We start from the raw sequence: 23097 nt of genomic DNA on the forward strand, positions 1-23097 counted from the left end.
TGTAGGATGCTATCCAGAGTCTGAGCACAAAGAATAAAGCCTGGTTCTGGAAATGTGAAGTCATATTGATGACGTGGATAAGGAAAAAAAAAAAAAAAGTTAGAAAGTCTGCTTGAATTAGGTTAAAAAGAACATGGGACATGAGCAAGTGGAGGCAAATTTTTAATGGAGTTTTGTTAGAAAAGAGGGCAGAGAAATGGTTGAAAGACACGGGATCAAGGAAGGTTGCTTGCATGGTTGTGTTTTAAAGACTGATGCCATATTTATATGACGAAGAGAACGATTCAACAGAAGGAAATGATGAGAGCAGTGGGTCATTGTTAGAATCAGATCTGGTGAGAGAGAAGAGATGGAAAGAGTGCCCAAGGGGAGAGGTTGGCCATAGGTAGGGACAGGGACATCGCATCCATGTAAGAGTGAGCACTGAAAGTACAGGTCAAGATGAAGGTAGATTGGGAGTTGGGAAGCTGGTATAGCTCTTCTCAGTTTCTGTTAGTGAAATAAGGATTAAATGGGCAGTTTGAAGTGGGACGGAGGCTGAGGCTGTTGGATGTAAAGGTATACAACTGTCCTCTCGGAGAGTAGGAATGGAAATTTACTGGGTGGGGGAATACTGAACACCCACTTGAGACTTTAGCCATGAATGTGTGTACCCGGGCACGTATGTTCTTCTCTTGGCTTGTTCTGCTGCTTGGGTGTGGGCTGAGCCAGGGTTAAGATTCTGGCAGGTGATGATCTATTTCTGTGGGTGAGAAGTGCAGAAAATGGAAGGATTATACTGATGGATGAAGTCCTTTAAGGCATGAAGAAAGGAAGCGGAAGACATGAAGGGGACGGACAGAAGAGGGAAAAAGTGATGGGATCAATGAGATTGAATGACTCCCAGGTTTTTAACCCAACCACTAATTTCCCTTTCTGGGAGACGGCAAAGGCTTATGGTATTCACAGTAGGGCATGGGGTAAAGAAAAGCTTATGCAAAGGGCAGTTAAGTTTTCAGATGAGCTTGCCTCCTGAAGTTTATTTGATATTATTGTGCTGCTTAGATTTTTATTCTCCTCCTCAAAATCATAATGTGTAAGTCTTACCTTCATGAAAGGAAATCTCCTTAGATGGCTGTGTTAAAAAGTTTAAGATGTATTTTGTTTTTACCTTTGGAGGCCATCCCGGTGAGAATTAAAACTGAATGAAGATCCTGTCAGTCATCTGTTACTGCATTTTCAGGAGATATGTATATGTGAAAGGGATGCTTGTTGGTTTCTTTCCTTTTTGGTTTTTAAATCGATAATGATCCAGTGGAGACTGTGACATTACTCTGTATACATCTGGAACTTTTATTTTCTATAGAAGTCAGAATCTTACTATTTGCCACTGAAGTTAATTGATTAGTCTTTCCCTAGAGCTGGTTAAGTTATTAGGATGGTAAAAGAGATCTATTTTAAGGCTTATGTGAAGCCTCTTACCATCCATTAGTGAACTAACCTGTCCTTACGTTTCGTGTATGGATTCAAAATTTGCAGGCTCTGCTGTTTGCACAGGAAGCCTGACTCAGCATGTTTTATAAAATGAGGCAGCAGCATCCTTTTCCCTGCGCCTCAGTGTTTCGTTTGATATTTGTCCTCTGGGCTAATACAGCAGTTAAGTTTTATTTGAAAGATTTTCTAAGATTTCAGTCACATTTATATGCTTTTCAGAGTTAGGAAATTAACTGGGGCTTGGGCCTTAAGACACGATGAGGGTTTAACTTAGGTATTTCTCACCTGATGACCTGTTCAGAAGTCCCGGTTTTATAAGATGAGGTCACCCAACTATGCTTTGGAAACAAGTATCTTGTTTGAGTTTTAAAAAAACTTTCATTTCCCTCCCCAGAAACCCAAACACCCAACGACAGGAATTATTGCCATCACGCTGGCCTTTCACATATGTCATGAAGTTCACCTTGCTGGTTTTAAATACAACTTTTCTGACCTCAAGAGTCCTTTGCACTATTATGGGAATGCCACCATGTCTTTGATGAATGAGGTAATATATACATACACACTTGGGTATAATCTTTGATCTTTACAGTTGCAAAGCCTGTATTTTCTATCGTTTTTACTGAGGGAACAGGTTTTGAGAGTTTGAGAGCTGCTTAACCCTACCAAGAGCTACCAAAGACTGAAACTGGGACTCAAATCCAGCCAGTTCCAATTTGTGGGCCTCAGACCCTTGGGGATAGGACATAGTTATTATCAAGCAGCATCAAACCCCTCCAGACACCAAGCCTTATCTTAGATCATGTTTGCACTATTTAAATATGCACGTAGGCAACTTGCTGTTGATAACAATCTCAAATTCACTTAAAAGCATTGCCATGGAACAGGGACACTCATCCACATAAGAGGATTGAGCACTGAAAACACAGTAAAGATGAAGGTAAATTTGGAGTTGGGAAGATGATGTAACTTTTTGCTGTGCTTTTCAACGTGTTTTTTTTTAGTTAAGCAGAGGGGGAGGTCTGTAATATTTTCACTCCATGAGGGAATATTCATGGTCAAAAAGGTTGCAAACGTTTATAGTAGATCATGCTTCTCTTGAATTAGAGATCAGTGGTGGTAGATAGGATCTTTAAGACTTAACTGAATGGGAAGGAGTTGTCTGAGGTTAGTGGCATATCACAAGTGATAGGACTAAAATGTTATCTGTACATTTTTAATATGGAAATATGAATGATTTGCTGTAAAGTAGGGATATATCCTATGTAATCAGTCCCCTTAGGTTATCATCCCCAAACACTACCATAAGCCGAAGTGGTATTATTCAGGTCAGACCTTCATATTGTTATATTACCTCATCCCCTACCCCTTGTGAGACAAACACTTGAGTAGTTCAAGTGTTAGGTGCTTGGGACAGACTTCAGGATCATTTCTCCTCAGCCCTAATCTTTTAGCACTTGTGGGATTTCTAGCCATCTAAATAACAGAACACTGAAACAATTTCCTGAGGAAAATTAGGATATCCATCAATAGAACAGAATTATTTTTAAAAAATCTACCTTAGCCATGCTTTACAATTGTTTCTTTAGGCTGATTTCTATTATGAATTTCAGGTGCTGCTTTTATTAAAGTGATCAACCCCTTTTGACTTAAAATTTTGGTCTCTAGTTTCATATCGTGATTTAAGAGATGGGGGGAATGATATGAAGGGGTGGTTTTATGTGAGGATTTAAGGGGAAACAGCGGGCTAAATTTAGGGAACACTGGCAAAAGAATGAGCAAAGAAAAAGGTAACAGAAGTTTAAGGTCTACCTGTATAGGTGTGACTTGAGTCTTTTATTCAGAAGCTTTTTAGATACAGTGTATCCCATTGTTGCTGTTAATGTTTTGAGACTGGGATAGATGATTTTTTTCCTTTTCTTCTCTAGAATGCGTATCACAATGTGACAGCGGAGCAGCTCTTTTTGAAGGACATCATAGAAAAAAACTTTGTAATCAACTTGACTGAATATTGACTCTACAGACTCAGAAGACGATGCTAACAGTATTAGTTTTATTTTTATACGGCAATTTTTAGTTTATTTTTAAATATGTTGGATGCACTTGTCAAAAAATTGTGTATATTAAGTCTTACTGCCTGGTGATTCATAACCACCAGCTTAATTTTTGTGTATATATTTAATTTATAAAAACCAAGATATGCTTAGTTAAGATATCAGGGAAAGAAGTTTTGATTGCATTGTTTTTAAAACAAGTTAGTTTTCCAAAGTGTTTTTAAACATCTTTTTATAATTAGCTTATCTTAGACTTTTGAGAGGATGTGACTTCCTAATAATGGGCTTTATTTAGTTGACCACAAGTTTTGAACACAACATTTGGCTACTGTAAATTGGTGGGAAATGGCCATGTGGTTGTGCCTTGATTCGGCAAACTGCAACCATTTTAGGCATGTAGCTAGATGATTGTTCCTTTTTGTTGTAGCTGAGGAAACAGATTTGAATCTTAAAGCAGCCCTGAACATAGCAGTAGGTATGGTTATGGAAATCTAAGATTATACTGTTTTCATTAAGCTTTTTTTGTCTTGCAATTAAGTGAACTGATTATAATGAGTCATCGGACAGAAGGAAGGTGATGTTTTTAAGGTGAAGGAAATAGGCTAAACATGAAATTCTGGACAAGTAAATAATCTAAGAATGCAATTACTAAAGTCTGGTGACTGCATTATTTTAAAACTCATACAAAGTGGCTGAGCTAGGCAAGCTCAAGGAGACCATTCTTAAATTTTCTGCCTGGCTTAATAAAATTTGGAAAGTTTACTATTTGAATTAGGAAAAATGAAGATAAATCCTTGAGACTCCTCAAGCTGTTTTTTGGATTTAAATGGAAATTTCATGAACAACGTCAATTCTTCAAAGGGAAGGCTTACCTGGCTGCCTAGGGTGCATGAGAGAAGAGTCCTACTGGATGCAAACAAGTCAAAACCAACCTTTCGAACAAATGTGAGCTAGTGACCCTTCTCATTTAATACAGCCTAGGGCTATGGGGAGGGAAAAAGGAAGAGAAGAGAATTACAAGAGGGATGGAATTAAAAACTCTCAGAAGAGGTAAGAGTTGAAAGAATTCTTTTGAACAATAATTATCATTGGGAGACATGGCTGGTGTTACCCGAAACCAACCTGCCTCTCTAAAGAGTATGTCAAATGCAGTATAAGGGGGGAAAAACTCCGGGTTGATTTAAGCCAGATCTGGACATTAAGTACAGACTGTGTTCTGTTAGCACGAGCATGCTTGCACAGTACCGTGGTTTCACTGGATTCCTCTAATAACTCTGAGGTGGAAAAGATGGGTGTTCATGCGACCCTTCCCTCCTACCACACAGCCAGAGTTTACCACACAAAATGCAGTTTGTGAACTAATTTAGGCTTCAAAACCGGATGGTCCAGGCTGGAGTAAAAGTAAAAAAAACCCTGGTAGCATTTTCAAATGTTACTGTAACGTCCAGAATAATGGCAGTACAATTTCTGAGCGATGCTAAAACAGAGGAATCTGGCATTTTGTGTAGTATGAGAAAAGGCTACAAACTTCAACGTGGTTTTATATAAGCCAAAGGAAATTCTCAGCAAGTCACATATATACAATTTATTAAAAACACATGACACATTAAGATCTCACTATTTATACAATCTAAATTCTAGCAACATATACAAATACTGAGTGACTACAGTACATGCCGAGGTAAGAAAAGTACATTCTGGGAGAATATCACTGACCCTCAAACCATTTTTATTTCCACTATGTATTTCAATGTTTTGTTTCCACCTTTCCCAGTGCCAAAAAAACCCCAAAAAACTAGTCACAAATTGGAGTAAATAATTGGTGCCACAGTTGAACTAAAAAGTATTTTAATAACCATCCAACACTTACTAGATTTTGCAGTTTAGGGACTTCAAGTTCAGAACAGAAAAGCAGAGCTAAAAGGCAGTTTTTTTTAAAGGTAGAGCTTAACAGATTTCTCTTAAAAGGGTTTGAAAGGTTTTTGTCCCACAATCGTAGTTCTGTCCTCTGACCTGGTGTTTCCATAGCCCTTATGCTCTCCAGGTGTCAATGTGGGGCCAAGGCAAAGAAGGTCAAGCTTCCTCACCTTCCACAGAGTTTTAGATGAGTGCATTTTCTGCTGGGGCAGGGGAGGACAACAGTGCATATGACGCCATAGTTTCAACTGCTGTATAAATTCTCTACACAAACCATTTCATCAGCGGATAAACCCACTGTTCAATGCAAAGTGCAAATAGTGAAACATGAATTTAAATAACTGGACCAGACCCTGCACATACAATAGGATCTATTTGGTGTTACAGCTTTTAATAAAATATAAATCAGCATTCACAATCTTTAACTGTGCTGGTTCCTAAGATCATGTAACAGTGAAGTTGTGTGACTTTATGAAAACCTGTAGGGGCCACACTTGCTGTACCACTGATTCGATTTTTATCACTGTGTTAACAGGAAAAAAATCCAATAAACGAGACTGACAAGTCTTTAACATGTTTCAAGCAAAGAATAAAAATTCAAGGGAATTTAGTAACGAAAAAAAAAAGTTACTTTCACATTTTCAGTTGATTGTCTCCACAGCTGCATCAGACATATAAATGTAGTTAAAACCCAAAACAAAACTCTAATATGAAAACAAATGAACTAAAAGTATAAAATCAGAATAACCCTTTGTATCAGGCTCAGCTCTTCATTTGGAAAGTAAAATATACAAAAGCAATAAAAACCATTTTGTAAAAATCATTGGTAGTTCAAGGACCGCACAGTGGCAAAAACATGCATCATTTAAGAAGAAAACATTTGCCTCTCAAAAAAAAGTTCCATGGGAAAATCAGGTGCACAAAATTAAATAAAAACAAGCATCTTTGGGAAAATGAGATCGTTTCTCTTAAAGCTTCTCAAACAGGCATGTGATTGGAGAAGTATATTCATTGTGTACTGAGGATAAATAAAAAGATAAATTGGTTTACTCTCTTCCCACCTGAAAGGGGATGACTGCATTAATACATGTGCTTTACACATTCATGTCTTAATAAAGTTCAACATCTGTGCTTTTTGTTTCAAATGTCTGGAAACAATATATTTTTTCAATGAATAAAATTATGCCTCCAAGTTTGTCTGGAAAAGCAAAAGCAAATGAAGGTAACACCAACAAAAATAATACCAGGCGGCAGAGAGGCTGCAGAAATAATTCTATTTTTGAAGCAATACTTCAGAATACTGATATACCTGGAAACAAGCAAAATGAACACTGTGTTTTCTCACATCTAGCAAATTCTGGAAACAATCAAGAAATGGCTAGAACCTGAGGGGAGATTATATGTTTTAAACATAGGGCCAGCTTCTCATCTTGCCAAAGATTTTTAAAGATTCTTACGCTATGGGCTAATAAATTAGATGATTTTTATTTCACCCATTAAAACTAGTTCTGGGCAAATGGTGACAAAGAAGTTGCCTGGAAATATCAAAAAGAGACGTCAATATTCACCTGCTAGGATGCTAGAACATCTGTTCCATAGGCATGTGGTAAAGGACTGTCACAACTCCTACGACACAGAGCTGAGGAATTCACGCTGGCTTCTACTTCTTTCATTTGACCAAAAATAACTTCAGATTCAGAGAAACATCTCTATATATTAAATCAAAGAGGGCAAATCCATTTTTTTGGTTTTTTGTTTTAGGGTAATTTATATGACTTCTGAGGAATGATTCTGCCTTTCACTGTGGTAAACATAAGGACTCCTGTCTACAGTGTTCACTCAGATGCCCTCACAACTGGCCTAGGACCAATCCCGTTGCAAATAAAGTCGGGGGCAGGCAGAGAATCTCTGTGAGAGCTTTTTACAATTACAGGATTCATGAGGCTATGGAGCAAGCATCACTCAATAAAAAATATTCAAAACAGTTTATAAACACAAGAACGGGGCTGGCCCCAGACAGAACAAGCAGGGATGAAACCAGGTCACGTACCATGAAGTGTGAAAGCTCTTCAGAGTGTCAAAAAGTGAAAAATCCACGACCCCGCCCTTCACAAGTCAGTTTCCCACTTAGACTTTCCTAAGGAAAGATAGGTAAGTGTACGGCTGCGACCAAAACGATGATTCTATCACCAAGTTTTGAAAAAAATCCATAGGGAATATAGGAATAGAAGAAACAGAACTCATGACAGTACCCACCTTTCACAAAGAGCAACATTTCAAGCCACTAGACATTTCAAGAACAGTACCATGCGTTATTGCCAGTCAGGCGTACAGAGCCACCTCAAGTTCATCAATGTACCTGCAGCATTGGTAATAAATACTCTCAGTGATATTTAATTTCTTTGAAGTGCATAGTAGGGAGCTTTTTCTGTATTAAAAAATCGTGTTTTACAGTAGTAACAAACAGAATGTTTGAAATTTAACAGGCAAGCCGTCACTGCCACAGTAACGCTCTTAAAGCAAGATGGCAAGATTAGCAGTTCCCTGTACCTCGGTCCTCCCGCTTTCCCCAACCACAGCTGTGACAGACAGGTAATACATTCTCTACATTACTACCACTAACACACAAGAAAGGCCATGTGCTTTACAACCATGCTTTATAACAAGCAGCATCCCCTTCAAAGAGTCTCTTTAAAACCATCACATTCACCATCCCCCCCGGCCCCTGAGGCCTCCTGTGTGCTGTGTGGCACCTGGTACACCAGTTCGCCTGGGGCACTGGCACCTGGTTTCCCACCTTTTGGGGTGTCATACTGGGCGCGGGCAGACGAGCAGCTGTCGGTCCTGGAGAGAAGAGTGTTGTAGGCTCCCACCACAGGGGGAGGCTGGTTCCCTGTAGCTTTGAAAGTGGACGTTGAGGGAAGACCAACTGAAGCTGGGGGGTGCCCAGACATATCCATGATGATTGGGGTTGCATATTCGGGCCCGGTAATCGGCAGTGGTTCGGCATAAGCATGGTAGACTTCTTGGACCGGGGAGTTGTAAGGATCTAGGTCAGCATAACTTGCTTCTTTCCCTTCTTCTGGTTTAAAGGTGGATCTCTGATGAAGGGTGCCAACAATTCCTCCCACAAGTGGTTGTGCATACTCTGTGGATATCACAGAACCAACAACAGAAAAGTCACCTCATTCACACAGGGATCAGCCATAGCCCGACACCCAAAACACACACTTCTTTATGGCACTTTGGTTCCTATCAATACAGACCTATGGATTTCTCTACCTGAACCAACTTAAAAAAATTAAACATGTTATCTTGTATCTCCTAAGAAGTTACTATGCCATAAAGCCTCATTCATGAAATTTTACAAAGAATGTATATGATCTTCAGATTTATAAATAGTGTATCACTGGAAAAAAAAAACATTCCATTATTAGAATATTCTCAAACAGGACAGTGTTTAAAATAAATATATACCAAATTAATAGGATAAATACTGTAAGGCTCGCTCCGGCTTTCCTATTCTTCACACTCAAAGAAAACTCCAGGTTAACAGATAAAAATGCCCAGAGCTTTTTGAAATGTTCTCCATAAAATAGGAGTATGCATCGAAGGTGCAGAAATGACTCTCTCAAGGTCATCCTTTTAAAAAGTAGTTCTACCTCAAGAAAACCGTTCATTTCTTACATTTGAAAAAGAGAAAAGACACTATAAATCCCAAATCCCAAATTTCCAGCCTAGTGCGGCAGTTTCTTCCTCCACTCTGTGGCGAAGGCTGCACATGGTTACCTGCAGAATCCGTCTGCAGCACTGTGGTGACTTCTCTTGGACTCAAGTGATTAACTTCACTGCTGCTGTAGCGAACAGGGGTTTCCTCGTGTTCCACTGATTTGGCAGGGAGAAACTGCTTCATTCCTTTCCACCAACCTTCACGGTGATTGTAAGCAAGACAGAAAGACCATTAAATAAAACCCTAGGCCTGAAATGATGACATTGTTTACGGGAGAAATCCTGTGCATTTAAGCCATTTCTCTTTTTTTTTTTTTTTTAAAGATCTTATTTATTTACTAGACAGTGAGCGAGAGAGAAACAGCATGAGAGGGGAGAGGGTCAGAGGGAGAAGCACGTTCCCTGCTGAGCCAGGAGCCCGATGTGGGACTCGATCCTAGGACCCCAGGATCATGACCTGAGCCGAAGGCAGTCGCTTAACCAACTGAGCCACCCAGGTGCCCCCCTTTTTTTTTTTTTTTTAAGATTTTTATTTATTTATTAAGCCATTTCTCTAACACACTAGTACAAACTAGCCTCTATGTTCAATCTCTTTTTTTGTGTGGTAAAATACACATTACATAAAATTTACCATCTTAAGCATTTTTAAGTGTAGGTCAGGTGGCTTAAAATTCGTTCACAGTGCTGTGCAACTATCACTACCATCTATCTCTGTAACTTTCCATCTTGTAAAACTAAAACTCCATCCCCATGAAACAGTGACTCCCCATTCTTCATTCCCCTCACCAATGGCAACCACCACTTTACTGGCTTTATGATTTTGACTAAGTACTTCATCTAAGTGGAATCATATGGTATTTGTCTTTTTGTGACTGGCTTATTTTGCTTAGCATATGTCCTCAAGGATCATCCATCTTGTAGCATATTACAGAAAATCTTTCCTTTTTAAGGCTAAATAATATTCCATTGCACTTATACAACACCTTTTGCTTTTCCATTCATCAGCTGATGGTCACTTGGGTGGCTTCCACATTTTAACTGTTGTGAATAACTTTGCAAATGAAAACTGACGTACAAATAGCTCTTTGAGACCCTGCTTTTAATTCTGTTGGGTGGAACTGTTGGATCATACGGTAATTATTTTTATCAGGAACAGCCATAGTGTCTTCCACAGCACCGAACCATTTTATAGTCCCACCAACAGTACACAAACATTCTAATTTCTCCACATCCTCATCAACTCTTACTGTTGTTTTTTTGATAGGAGACACCTCATGGGTGTGAGGTGTTATCTCACAGTTTTCATTTCCCTAAAGATTAGCGATATTGACCATTTTTTCATGTGCTTATTGGCCATTTGTATATATTCTTTGGAGAAAAGTCTACTCAAGTCCTTTGTCCATTTGTGAACTGTTTTTTTTTACTGTGTTTTAGAAGTTCTCTAAATATTCTGGGTATGAATCCTTTAGCAGATACATGATTTGTAAATGCTTTCTCCCATTCTATGCGTTGCCTTTTTACTCTCTAGATAGTATATTCTGACACACAAAATTTTTAAATTTCCATGAAGTCTATTTTATTTCTTTTGTTAAATTGTGCATTTGCTGTCATAGCTAAGAAGCCATTGCCAAGTCCACTGTCATCAAGTTTTTGTCCTGTGTTTTTTTCCCACAAGTTTTATTGTTTAAGATATTACATTTTGGTCTTTCATCCACTTTTGAGTTTATTTTTACAAATGGGTGTTAAGTAGGAGTCCTACTTTATTCTTTTACATGTGGACATCCAATGTTCCTAGCACCATTTGTTGGAAAGACTGTCATTTCCCCAATGGTCTTGGCACCCTTGCCAAAAATCATTTGTCCCTATTTAGGAGCATTTATTTCTGGGCTCTCCATTCCACTGGTGTGTATTTATGCCAATACCACACTGCTTTGATTAACTTTGCAGTAAATTCTGAAATCAGGATATGTGAAATCTTCTAGTTTTATTCTTCTTTTCCAAGACTGTCTTGGCTATTTGGAGTCCCTTAAAATTCTATATGAATTTTAGAATGGATTTTTCTGTTTGTACAAAAAATATCAAAGGAGTTTTGATAGGGATTGCTATTGAATCTATAGATTACTTTGGGTAGTACTGGCATATTAACAATATTAAGTTTTCAATCCACAAACACAGGGTATGTTTTCATTTATGTCTTTTTTAAATTTCTTTAGCAATGTTTATAGTTTGCATTGTACAAGTCTTTTACCTCCTTGGTTAAATGAACTAAGTATTTTATTCTTTTTGATGCAAATGTAAGTGAAACTTTTTATAATTTCCTTTTCAGACTGTTCAGTTTGTGTACAGAAATGCAACTAATGTTAATACTTAGAAGTTCATTTAACCAAGGAGGTAAAAGGTGTGTTGACTTTGTATCCTGAGAGTTGGCTCAGTTATTGGTGCTAACAGCTTTTTTTTTTTTGGTGGAATCTTTTAAGGCTTAATTCTCCTTTAAGCATTTGGTAGGATTTTTCTTTTTTGAGAGATTTTTGATTATTGACTCAATCTCTTTAGTAGTTATATACAAGTCAATTCAGATTTTCTATTTCTTTGTGATTTAGTCTTGGTAGGTTTTATATTTCTGGAAATTTGTCCATTTCACCTAGTTCATTCAATTTTTTGGCATATGACTGTTCAACATACTCTCATAATCCTTTTCATTTCTGTAGAATCAGCAGTGATGCCTGCACTTTCTTTTCTGATTTTAGTAGTTTCAATCTTTTTTCTTATTCCATCTAAAAGTTTGTCAAACTTTTTGAAGAACTAACATTTGATTTCACCGATTTCCTCTGTTTTCCCATTCTCCATTTTGTTTCTCTCTCTTAATTATTTCTTTCCTTCTGGTAGCTTTGGGTTTAGTTTGTTCTTGTTCTAATTCCTTAAGTTGTTCAAGCTCATTTTTTTTTTTTCTTTGATGGGATATCTAGGGCAATGCAGAACATGGTAGAAATTTCTATCAAAAGCATATACAGAAGCAAATCACTCCTATAAAAATGCAGGCAAATACAGTTTGTCTCTTGTAGGGTGGTTTTTGATAAGTTTTTCTGAAAAAATACTTCCCAAGATCTACCTTGGGGTGTTAGTAGCACAGAATCTGCCCCCACCACTGTTTTTTCTACATTAGTCACAGCGGTGAACTCTGCCTTTTACTGTTCCAGTAGCAAGACCGGAAAGTAGACCTGCAGGGGGCCTCTGGAGTCGCCTGCTGTCCTCTGCCCCCAGAGTAGAGTTCAGAAGACAACTCATCACGGCAGAGACAGCCGACCTCCCAATACCCAAACTGCTAGGCTCTACTTGGGAAGTACCCACAACACAGTGACACACACGCACTGTGTTACCAAGGCCACAGTGCTTTTACACAGGGCTTACATAGTCCACAAAGAAAGCTGGTCTCCTCAAGAAAAACAGATATGTGGCACAAACTGCACAGGTTTTCCAGGAAAAAGGAACAGAGGGTGCGTTACGAGAAATCCTTACTTTTCATTGCATTACTTATTGGCTACAAGAGATTTTATAGAAGAGTAAAAATGATCAGAAGGTTAGAGGAAGATCATTTTTCTCCCAAGTGTTGGGGAGTTTATGTGGGCCTGAAAACAACTCTCCTCTTCCACTACTGCCACCTGGAGGGGTGGGACTTCCCTCTGATGGGAGGGGGTGCAAAGTCCTGGCTTACCTGCCCGGTCCCAGTAAGGTAAGTCGTAGGTGCCTTCAGTTTTTTTCTTTCTGGAAAAATAGAGAAAAAACACGTTAGCAAACAGAGTGAATTCATGAGTAAGACAGCTCTGAAAGTGCGGGATAAACACTCAAGTTAATAATTAGTCAGGAGTACACATTTCCATTTGTTGACCTACCCGGCAGGGCCCTCCATTTCAAAGTCGCCACTGCTGAAACATAAATTTTGGACTCTCAATAAATTTTACACAACCATCTCCTGAGATAGCTATTCTGTTACCCAAGGTACTTCCTGCTCAGGGGATAAAGGAATAAGAAAGGCTAAGTCTACAGATAAAAAGAATCTCATCAAAGACCCACAGGTGATGTGTGGGTTCTTATGGGAAAGTTACTATTAGGTCTGTTTCAGTTTCAAATACAAACTATGCAAATCCATTGATTTCCATCTGTGTCCTGAGAATCTGAACATCCAAAGGGTCCTTTAAGCACGAGCCAAAACGGATTTCAGGACTTGCCTCCCGCCTCCCCATCCTCGCCCTCTGGGCTTTGACTGTAGTGGATGAGACTCGACTGCCCGACTGACCACTCCGCTCTGCTGCGTGTGGATCGGGTGACCTCATATAAGTCATGTATGCGCTGTCTCTTCTTTCTCTGTAAAACAGTACCTGCTTTGTAGGTTGTTTTGAGGATTAAATGAATTGAACCATGTGAAGAACTTACACTAATGCCTAAAATCAGCTTTCATTTTGTATAAAAACGAGCTGTTGCTGCTGTCCTCACTGTTCCTATTGCTTCTACCCAGTTCCCCGAGAACACCCTGGACTTCCCTGCCCTCAGAGTAACTTGCTGGGTCTCTGTCCACACGGCCTTCCTACAGCCATGAATCCAGGATCCAGCTGCTTCTTCAGCTTCTTCTGGTGGCACACAGTGTATGATGGTACCATCGCTGCCCATCTTCTGCACTGTATCCTTTCCCAGTCTGTGAACTCTGGGGCTCACACTGGAATCCCAGCACATGCTCAGTACTCAGCACAAGGCAGGAGCTCAAATAGCTGAGGGAACGAATGAAGTCACGCTCTCGTCCACCAAACCTGTCCCTCCTGCTCCATCATCTCCACTCAGGACGTCTCTCCTGGTCTAAGTGCACAAGTCAGAAACTTCCGATCATCCGGGACCCCTCCTCCTTCCTTTGCAGACAGCCAGTTGTGCCTCATCTCATAAACTCACCCGTTTGCCTCACCCCCCTCAGGGAGACCCCCACCTACCAAATGAAACCTGAATCCCTCTGGCCCTGAAGGCCTCCTGGACCCAGGCCCAGGCTGCGCCTGCACGGTTCTTCCTCAGCCCTCTCCCGTACCCCGCCCACACATGAGCACTCACTGCCCTGCCTGCACTCCATGTCTCTGTGCCTTCGCTCAAGCACAGAGTCTGGGCTGTTCTCTACCTTCCTCCATTCAGGCAAATCCAACGTTCTCGTTAAGGCGAAACAAACTTGAGGATTACTCTTTCCTGCAGAAAAGGTTTCAGATAACTCTCATGGTTCTCACATCTGTGCTCCCCAGCACTTCAAAAAGAACTCCTCCAGCCATATTACAGTTCCACGTCTTGTCAATCAACCCTGCCAAACACCTGGGAGATAGGAGTTGTGTCTCGTTCTTTCAGGAAATATTACTAAGTACCTATTACGTGTCAGGCGACGTAAAGCAGATTTTGATACAATAAAGGCACTCTGTAACTGACTACGCTACTGAACAAATTTTTTATGGAAAGGAGAAACCAATGTATTTTGATTTAATAACTACCTTAACTCTCCCCTTCTCAAAAAGGTGAATGGTAGTTCACCTTGTATATTTAGTTTTTATTTCACACTTGGAAACACCCCTTCTAGGACAAGCAGGTGAGCTGGTTAGGGACTCACCTGCTTCTCCAATGCCAAGTGCACACTACTACGAGGATGAGGGTGGTGAGCACCATGACGAGCACCGGGACTAGGACCGCAGCCAAGGCCACATCTGAAAACACACCAAGGGCAGAGTCATGAAGATAAAGGGGGAAGGTTACCCACATCATCCTTCAAAGCTTTTCTGTCTCAAAAACTGCCACACACATTGTTCATGGAACGAGAATGGGCGTGTGTGAGTCAATGGCAGCAGCCTTCACAGATAATGTGGAAGTCTGTCACACTACTTGCTTCAGCTCTGTATACACTTAAAACTTTTCATAGTTGCTTTTTAAAACACCAAGACAAACTGAAAGACCAATGAAAAACTTGGAAAATATATTTCTGAATATGTGATAAAGGGTTACCATCATCTCTATATTACAGAGTTTATACGTCAAAACCAATCAATAGAAAAATCAGCAGAGATGAACGAGCAATACAATTAGAAAACATAAGTGAGTATTCAACATGTTAGCTTCACTAGTAATCACAGAAAGAGAAGTTAAAACAAGAATAAGATGCTATTTCTGCTCATCGAATTGGCAAGTATTTAAAAGAATAATTGTTAGAAAGGATATCAAGAAACAGTTATTTTTATGGGACTTTAAATGGATCCTTTATCATTTTGGGGCAATATGTATAAAAATTGATTACTTGGCAATTCCATGTCTAGAATTTATTCTTAGAAAAAAATTAAGATAGCATTCACAGATGCATTTTTAAAGAGGTTTCTGTATCTTCAAGAGTAAAAAACTGGAAATAATCCAAATGCCCCAAAATGAAAGGGAATAAATACATAATATCTTTTTCATAGTAAAATATTATCCAGCAATTGGAAATGTGTATATTAGGGGGATGGGGGAAATATTTATAGATATAGGAAGATAACAACACGGTGTTAAGTATGAAAAAGCCAATTGTATCAACAGGGCAGAAAAGGACAATGCTTGAGCCTGCAGGAATAAGGAGATCATTTAATCCTCTTATCTCCCTCCACAGATAAGGAAGCCCAGGCCCAGATACAGCAAATGGTCTGCCTAAGGTCGCTTGAGACATCAGCTTCTTCCCTAGTTTGCCACCCACCGCCCCCCCGCCCCATCTTAGCAATGAGGACAGACACAGCCACCGCTGATCCCTCCTGGGGGCTAAGCACCAGACACTGTGGGGCCTGACCCACAACATCTTAGGTACCCTTATGATTGTATCCAAGAGAGAAAGAGGCTGCCGATGCAGGAGAGGGAGAGGATAATCAATAACCTGAGGCCTCTGAGAAGGTGGATGGATGGCAACAAGGGCACAGGTGGATCAGCCTTGGACAGTACAAGGAACTCCCTCCTTCCACGCAGTGGACAGAGGGTACAGGTGAGTTTACAAGCTCCACAAACAGGGAGTTTCCTTCTACTTGCTTTTACTTTCTTTGAAAAGTTGAAGTGGTAACTCAGAGTGAGTAAATAATCTCTGAGTCAAGGGTTTGAAAAACATGGAGAAGTGACTGCTGAGAAGAGACAGAAGAGCTAACCAGAGAAACAGAAAAACCCCCGGCTGGTGCTGAGGGCCCCATCTGGAGAGGATTCAGGAAGCTACAGTGGCACAAATCTGACCATGATATGATTTTCTCTAGCATCGCTCTCAGCCTGGATGTAAAAATGGAAAAGGAGAAGTGCATAAAACAGAGATCATGACTCAGGGCTAGAAAGCACTAAGAAGTCAGAGGGGTAAATGTGCTTTATCCCTAAAATTTGTGAAATTGGAGAGAGAATAATCAGGTCAGGTAGATACGGTTCGATTTAATCAGAGGTTTCAAAAAATCTGCTTAGGTTCAAAAAAGAATAAAAAGTCTATACACCACCATCCCAGAGAAAAGGAGAGAAGAGGTTTTTAACTGAAAAGACCTGTACATTCTTTGTTATTCTTCTGAAGCTTACAGGAATGCTAGCTCTGGAAGAAAATGCTTTAAGGACAGTTTTAGTCTTGAGATTTTAAGATTCTATAATCAGACTTTAAGGAGCAATACTTTCAAATGACTGTTCTTCCATCCAGACATGTGGTCTGGGATTCTGCCCAAACAGACATCATCTGCAAAATGGTAAGAAGTTCTGTGGGACACTGAGATCTCTTGTCTCTAGGAAGTCTTGCTTCTCTTTAGCTTTTCTAGCAGCATGAGAAAGAAAGTGGTCTGTCTAGAAAATACCTTAGAAGATGGGAAAAAAAGTGACACGTGGAAAGTTGGAGTTATGTGAATCAGGCAAATTTTCAGAAAATGAGAATGAATAAAGTCCCGTGTGGCACAAGTTACTCGGAATGAATTGCCTTCTCTTCTCTGCACTGTCCTGAAAATGCTTTATCTGCCAACACTGAAATTAATTCCTCTATGACACTGATGGTTTCTTCCGAATTCAACTGGAATTTTGTTTTTCAACAACTAGTAAAATCAAAGTATTATGTTTCGTATGTGTTAATACCTTATTTATCGGTAATAAAATTTGAAAGTAAATTCTACATTTATATTTATAATATGAAAAAATTACGATATAAACATTTTCTAAATAGAGACCAAAGTTTTTTAATGAATATGTTAACTCACAGTATTTTTAAAAAAGTGTCAGTTTTCAACCAAACTGGTTTTTTCCCCCTTCTTCCCTTTTTGCCACCAAAATTCCCTATCCAACAAATTAATATATAACCAGAGGGGGGGGAAAAAGTTTGTTTCCTGCTATGGTTTTAGTTATTTCTAGAAAGAGAGACTCCTTGTGTTTAGCTGTGGTAGGAAAAAAAAGATCACAAGAGGAGACCCAGAACACAGCAGCCATCTCTAAATATTTAAAGAACAATTCTACAACGACACCAGAGAAGAGAAATCAGAGCAATGTAATCAGTTTCTTTTCCAAGGAGAGGAATAAAAGTTTTTTCTGTTAAGAAATACAGTTAAGGGGAAAAGAAATTGATGGTTTAAAAGCTGGAAATGCTCCTGAAAATTAAGTTACAAACAATATAAAATGCTACTATGTAACAGGTGTTAATTTCTGGATTTGCATACCTTTGGTGACACTTGGAGTCACGGTAGTATTTTTGATATCAGGAGTGGCTGTTGTTTGCTCCGTCTGTGCAGGAAACTCATTGTTACTGCGAGGTTGTAGTGGTTGAGTAAATTTTGGGGCTCGACCTCGGAAAAAGTTTTAAAAACTCTTTATTCTTTTATCTACATCAACTTGATTAAAACAAAGTTATTTTATAATGCTTTTAATACATTTATGGAAAATTATACCACAAATCCAGGGAATACCAAATTCTCACACTTAAAGGAAGCATACCTTTGGCTATTTTTGGAGGGGCTGTAGTGTTTTTGAGGTCATTGCTGTTCCGAGGAGGTGGAGGTTGAGTAAGTTTTGGTGGACGACCTTGAAAAATGGTTTAGAAAAGTTTATACATTTTGCTTATAAGAGTCATAGCTAAAAACAGTAATTTAAATATCTTCAACATATCCTAGAGGACTTATTTCTGCCCAGTAATTTTAAATCTTGGACAGCAATATGCCAGAAGGATAAATATACTACACATTAAACATACAAACTTACTGGGATTTCTCACTTTTTATAAAATTCAATTGTTTTTAAAATAATTTTCGTAGGAGAACATGGAGGAGGTGGATGACGTTAAACTCTAAAGCTACAGAAGTATCATCACAGCTTGACATACTACTCATTCAATCATTTAATAACTGTTTGTGGAGGGCCCACTACGTGGGGGCATTGTGGTAGGTTCTAGAGATACAACAGTAAATAAGGTATTAAAATATTCTAGAATACTGAGGGAAGTTACTTCCACTTTAAATTTTTTCAACGGAAAAGGCACTTGGACTAAGGTTACCGTTACAATCATCGGTATTGATGGTACAATATTATGCTTCATGGGACCTGATTAAAAATTAAGATTGAGACTAGATCTGAAAAGCAATCTCATTTCATTATCTCATCGACGATGCTCTCTTCTTCCACTTGTAACCTTGGAAAACATTCTGGTAACTGGCTTTTTAATAGGATAACTATTTCTTTTAAAAATCCTCTTTAAGAAGATACTGTAGTTAAAAGCCGAACACTCATATTATCACTACTTATTTTCTCTGAGAATAGCAGAGCCATTTTAAATTAAATAACATACTATTGCTTTACCTTTAGGAATAAACTGACATCCAAGCAGTTCCATTTTCATGGCAATTTTCTGCTGCCATTGTGTAGGATTCACTCTAATAAAACGTGCAATAATTGGTGGCAAAAAGTTATTACGCACATCCTGGTGATAATCTTTGTTTCCTTGAAATATCTTTAAAAAACAAAAAATTGGTACTTTATGTCAACAGAGGTCACGGCTAAACTGTTCCACTGAAACGTATTTTTGGTTTTTGCTTTGGGCCTTAAATGAGATCTGTAAAGTATGACAGTAAGAATTAATTTCTCAGAAAATAAATCATAATTTGGACTATTAAGCTGCGCATTCTTATCAAAAACTAAGAGTACTGAGTACAAAAATGATTTTAAAATGATTGAAACATACCAAAAATGCTAATTTGGCAATTTGAGAAGAATGTTTCAGCTGCAGTGAGACAGTGTAATTCTTGTAATAAATGAGTAATTCTAGTCCTGCGGCACTACCAGCTATTTAAAAATATTAATTTTCAAAGTAAAGCATAATTGAAAATACAAGGTCTTAGAGGAAATGCTTTACTGTATACTTCTCATACTTTTTCTCTCAGAAAAGAGACAGAAAGTGAACATACACTAAGGAATGCATAACAGCAATATACTTCCACCTACTGGAGAAACTACATAAAGACAGTTCCTGTATTATCCATTTTCATTCTCTGCTGCTATCTAAACTTCACAAGCGATTCTGAAACACTGTTGCCTAATTTTAATGATCCTAAGTAAACAGCAACAGATGCATTATACGTATTATACGAATAGTCTTTAGATAAAAATACATAAAAATACGATTTCAAGTGACTACCTCATCCCCTCAACCATTTTGAGCAAATAATGATAGTATGTAACACTGCAAGAGCTCTTATTTACAAAGCATTTTCATAGAAGTAACTCAGCTGTTCTCCATGACAACCCCATGAAGTAGGCAGAACCCAGAAAACTGCAGCTCCAGAATGTAAACGGACTGCATAACCAGTCAATGACCAAGCAGTGACTTGAGTCCGAGTCTCCTGACTTAACTCTAGGGCTCCACTAAGTGAAAAGTCTTCCTTGTTCCTTTACGCCAAATCAGCTGGCTAGTTTCTAAAGGCTGCTAATAAATAGATACCTGCCTAAAATCAAAGTGGTTTGTATTTTATCAGTTAATGTGAGAGCAAGTAAATGTTTAACTCTTCCATTAAGTCATGTCCAAATGTAGCTATTTTCTTTTGGCTGATTCACAAAGCATTAGATTGTAAACTTCTAAGATGTGTTAATAGCCTTCATTTTCTACAAGGTTTGTTTTGAAGTTATAATAATTTCCAAACTAGTAAACTCCCATTATTTCCTCAGCTATTACTCTGAAATAAAATGAAGGCAAATATTTGCAGTCTATTACATTAGTGGTACAGGAACGATGATCACTTTAGGACATGAAAACTATCCCTGAGGTCTTACTCCACACCGCAGTTTCATTTTTATAAAAAACCTTAAAGGAAAAAGATTTTATATAAACTAAGTAAAAAAGATCTGCTATAATCTATGAGCATTTATTATAAGCCCCTGTGTGTAGCGAGGTCTGCAAGGAGTCATGAGGATAAAGATGGAAATGGAAGTCCAAGTTCCTACTCTCAAGGAACTTAAATTTTACAGGATATTACCACACAGAGATACAGCACACTATTAAAAAGCAATATATGATGAAGCAAGTTGTATATTCATTCCTATCTTCTAAAAACAAACCCAAAAGCTGTCTCAGTTTATGTGCTTATGCATGTGTGCATACTTAGAAAGGGTGTGAAAATGAATACACCAATTACTCTTGAGTTGGAGGCAGATGAGGGAGCAGATGGGCTAATGTGAGGCAAGAGACTGGTATTCTGTGTAAGGACTTCCACTTCTATCCAGAACAGACTAATAGGGACTAAGTTTACTCTTTGCCTTACACATCTGAAAAATCAGATAATATATGAAATAAGGGTTTTCCAACACTGGACAGTAGGCAGCATAGGGCTTTAATCCCTGAGAGAAGAGAAACACATGAGGTGAGCCTTTCTATTGCCCCAATATTGTCCGGAGAGAGCCTTGGTGGTCTCACTGAAATGAGGACACAGAGCTCGGAGATGGAGAGGCCAAGATGGCTAGACTCTGTGAGACGGAGTGTAGGAGAGAAGAGAGCTGTGCAGAGAGAGGACACAGAGCTCGGAGATGGAGAGGCCAAGATGGCTAGACTCTGTGAGACGGAGTGTAGGAGAGAAGAGAGCTGCGCAGAGAGAGGACACAGAGCTCGGAGATGGAGAGGCCAAGATGGCTAGACTCTGTGAGACAGAGTGTAGGAGAGAAGAGAGCTGCGCAGATAGAGAAGAGACTTCTCAGGTCTGTAGGGGGGTTTCCCCTTAAATCTTCAGTTGCATGTAAAGAAACGATCTGTGGATGGGAAAAGAACTGCTGGAAGGGAGGCAGCAGAACAATTCTCAGAGCTAGGCAAGGTTGGGAACAGTTCACATTACTAACAGATATCGTGGAGAAAACTCATAATACATGAGACTTTGGGGTGAGTACCTGGAACAGTACTAACAGTAGAAAAAAAATTAGGACTAAAAGCTACTCAGGTCCTGCCTAACAAAGCTAAAATGCAGACCTTAAAAAGATCAAATAATTCCAATTATTCCAAGTACCCATGTCCCAGAATAAAGCTCAAAATTAGATAAATAATAATAGAAAATCTAGCACCAAACAATGTAAAAGTTCATAATGTCTGGCAACCAATAAAAAATTACCAGGTATGTAAAATATGACCCATAATATCCATCAACATGAAAAGACCCACATGTCACACATAAGTAGACAGAATCAGCAGATAAGGGCATCAAAAGAGGTACTATATATTCCATATGTTTTAGGGGCAGAAAAAAGCGTAAGCATGCTCAGTAGAAACTTGGAAAAAATTTTAAAAGCCCAAAACTGAAAATCTAGAAGTAAAAGTACAACACTGAAGATAAAAGTACACTGGATGGGATTAATAGATTAGATGTTACAGAACCAATTAGTGAACTTGGAGGCAAAACAATAAAATTTTCCAAACTAGAACATGGAGAGAGATTAAAAAAAAAAAAAATGAACAGGGTATCAGTAAACTGTGAGACATCTTTAAGAGTCATAATATTCATGTAATTAGAATTAGGGAGGCAACAAATTTGAGAAAACATGCCCCACCATTTTCCAAATTTGAAGCAAATTATAACCAACAGATCCAAGAAGCTCAAAGAAACCCAAGCAGAAGAAACATGAAGACAACTACACAAAAGCACATCATAATCAAATTGCTTAAAACAGATGATAAAAAGAAAATCTTAACAACAGCTAAGGAATAAAAAGACACATTACATATTGAGGAACAAAGGTATGAAAGATAGAATTCTTACTGGAAAAATGCAAACCAGAAAACAGTGGAACAGCATATTTAAAGTGTGGAGGGAAAAACACCAACCTAGAATTCTATACCTTATGAAACTACCTTTCAAAAAATGAAGCAAAAGAGAAAGTCTTTTTCAGAAACATAATTCAATGGTGCTAGATGTTTTTATGATATAAGCATGAATAATTCTTATAATTTTATAAAAAATTAACTATATTCCACAAGTATAATAAATATTCTATAAATAAGTATGGATGTGCCCAGAGTAAAAAGCAGCCAAGTTTGGGGTTATTCAGCAGAAGGAAGATAGGTATAAATACTGTTATTTACTTCAATGGGTAGAGCCTCACCACAGATGAAGGTCATGTGATATCAGGCAGAAGAGAGGGAAGGCCTTGAATAACAACGGAAGAGTTTAGATCCATATGACAGATTATAAGGAGCCCCTGGAGTTTTCTGAATAGAGAGATAAGAAAAGTGGTAATTGAAGATATATTAGCAAATCGTATATATGATAGAGAACAGATAGTATCATATAATTGAAACAAAACTCAGGGAAGTTTCATTAAAAAAATTTGTGCTTATAATTTCAATTCTAGATAAGAAGAAATCTACCTTCCTCAGGGACAAGGACTCCCCCCAGGTACAAGGTCTTGTGGTGGATCATGGGCCAGA

At 38.6% G+C, this 23097-nt stretch overlaps 2 protein-coding genes across 12 annotated transcripts in view; one reads left to right on the forward strand and one right to left on the reverse strand.

The window, feature by feature from the left end:
• The window catches only part of ST3GAL6 (ST3 beta-galactoside alpha-2,3-sialyltransferase 6), an 81322-nt gene extending 74833 nt beyond the window's left edge, over nucleotides 1–6489 (forward strand). For all 10 annotated transcript variants that reach the window (XM_025873281.2, XM_073892497.1, XM_025873289.2 and 7 more), the window contains 2 exons: nucleotides 1868–2020; nucleotides 3402–6489. In XM_025873281.2, coding sequence (XP_025729066.1) covers nucleotides 1868–2020; nucleotides 3402–3488 — 240 coding nt within the window. In that variant the 3' untranslated portion in view covers nucleotides 3489–6489. The remainder of the gene's footprint in view (nucleotides 1–1867; nucleotides 2021–3401) is intronic.
• A 633-nt stretch (nucleotides 6490–7122) lies between these two features.
• DCBLD2 (discoidin, CUB and LCCL domain containing 2) overlaps nucleotides 7123–23097 on the reverse strand; it is an 87794-nt gene continuing 71819 nt past the window's right edge. For both annotated transcript variants that reach the window (XM_073892482.1, XM_025873253.2), the window contains 7 exons: nucleotides 18996–19146; nucleotides 18138–18224; nucleotides 17864–17989; nucleotides 14803–14896; nucleotides 12886–12935; nucleotides 9234–9371; nucleotides 7123–8592 (listed from right to left, as the gene is read on the reverse strand). In XM_073892482.1, coding sequence (XP_073748583.1) covers nucleotides 8123–8592; nucleotides 9234–9371; nucleotides 12886–12935; nucleotides 14803–14896; nucleotides 17864–17989; nucleotides 18138–18224; nucleotides 18996–19146 — 1116 coding nt within the window. In that variant the 3' untranslated portion in view covers nucleotides 7123–8122. The remainder of the gene's footprint in view (nucleotides 8593–9233; nucleotides 9372–12885; nucleotides 12936–14802; nucleotides 14897–17863; nucleotides 17990–18137; nucleotides 18225–18995; nucleotides 19147–23097) is intronic.

Source organism: Callorhinus ursinus, unplaced genomic scaffold (genome assembly GCF_003265705.2).
Source record: "Callorhinus ursinus isolate GAN/ISIS: 27379988/994484 unplaced genomic scaffold, GSC_fseal_2.0 scaffold1, whole genome shotgun sequence".
Taxonomy (NCBI): Eukaryota; Metazoa; Chordata; class Mammalia; order Carnivora; family Otariidae; genus Callorhinus; species Callorhinus ursinus.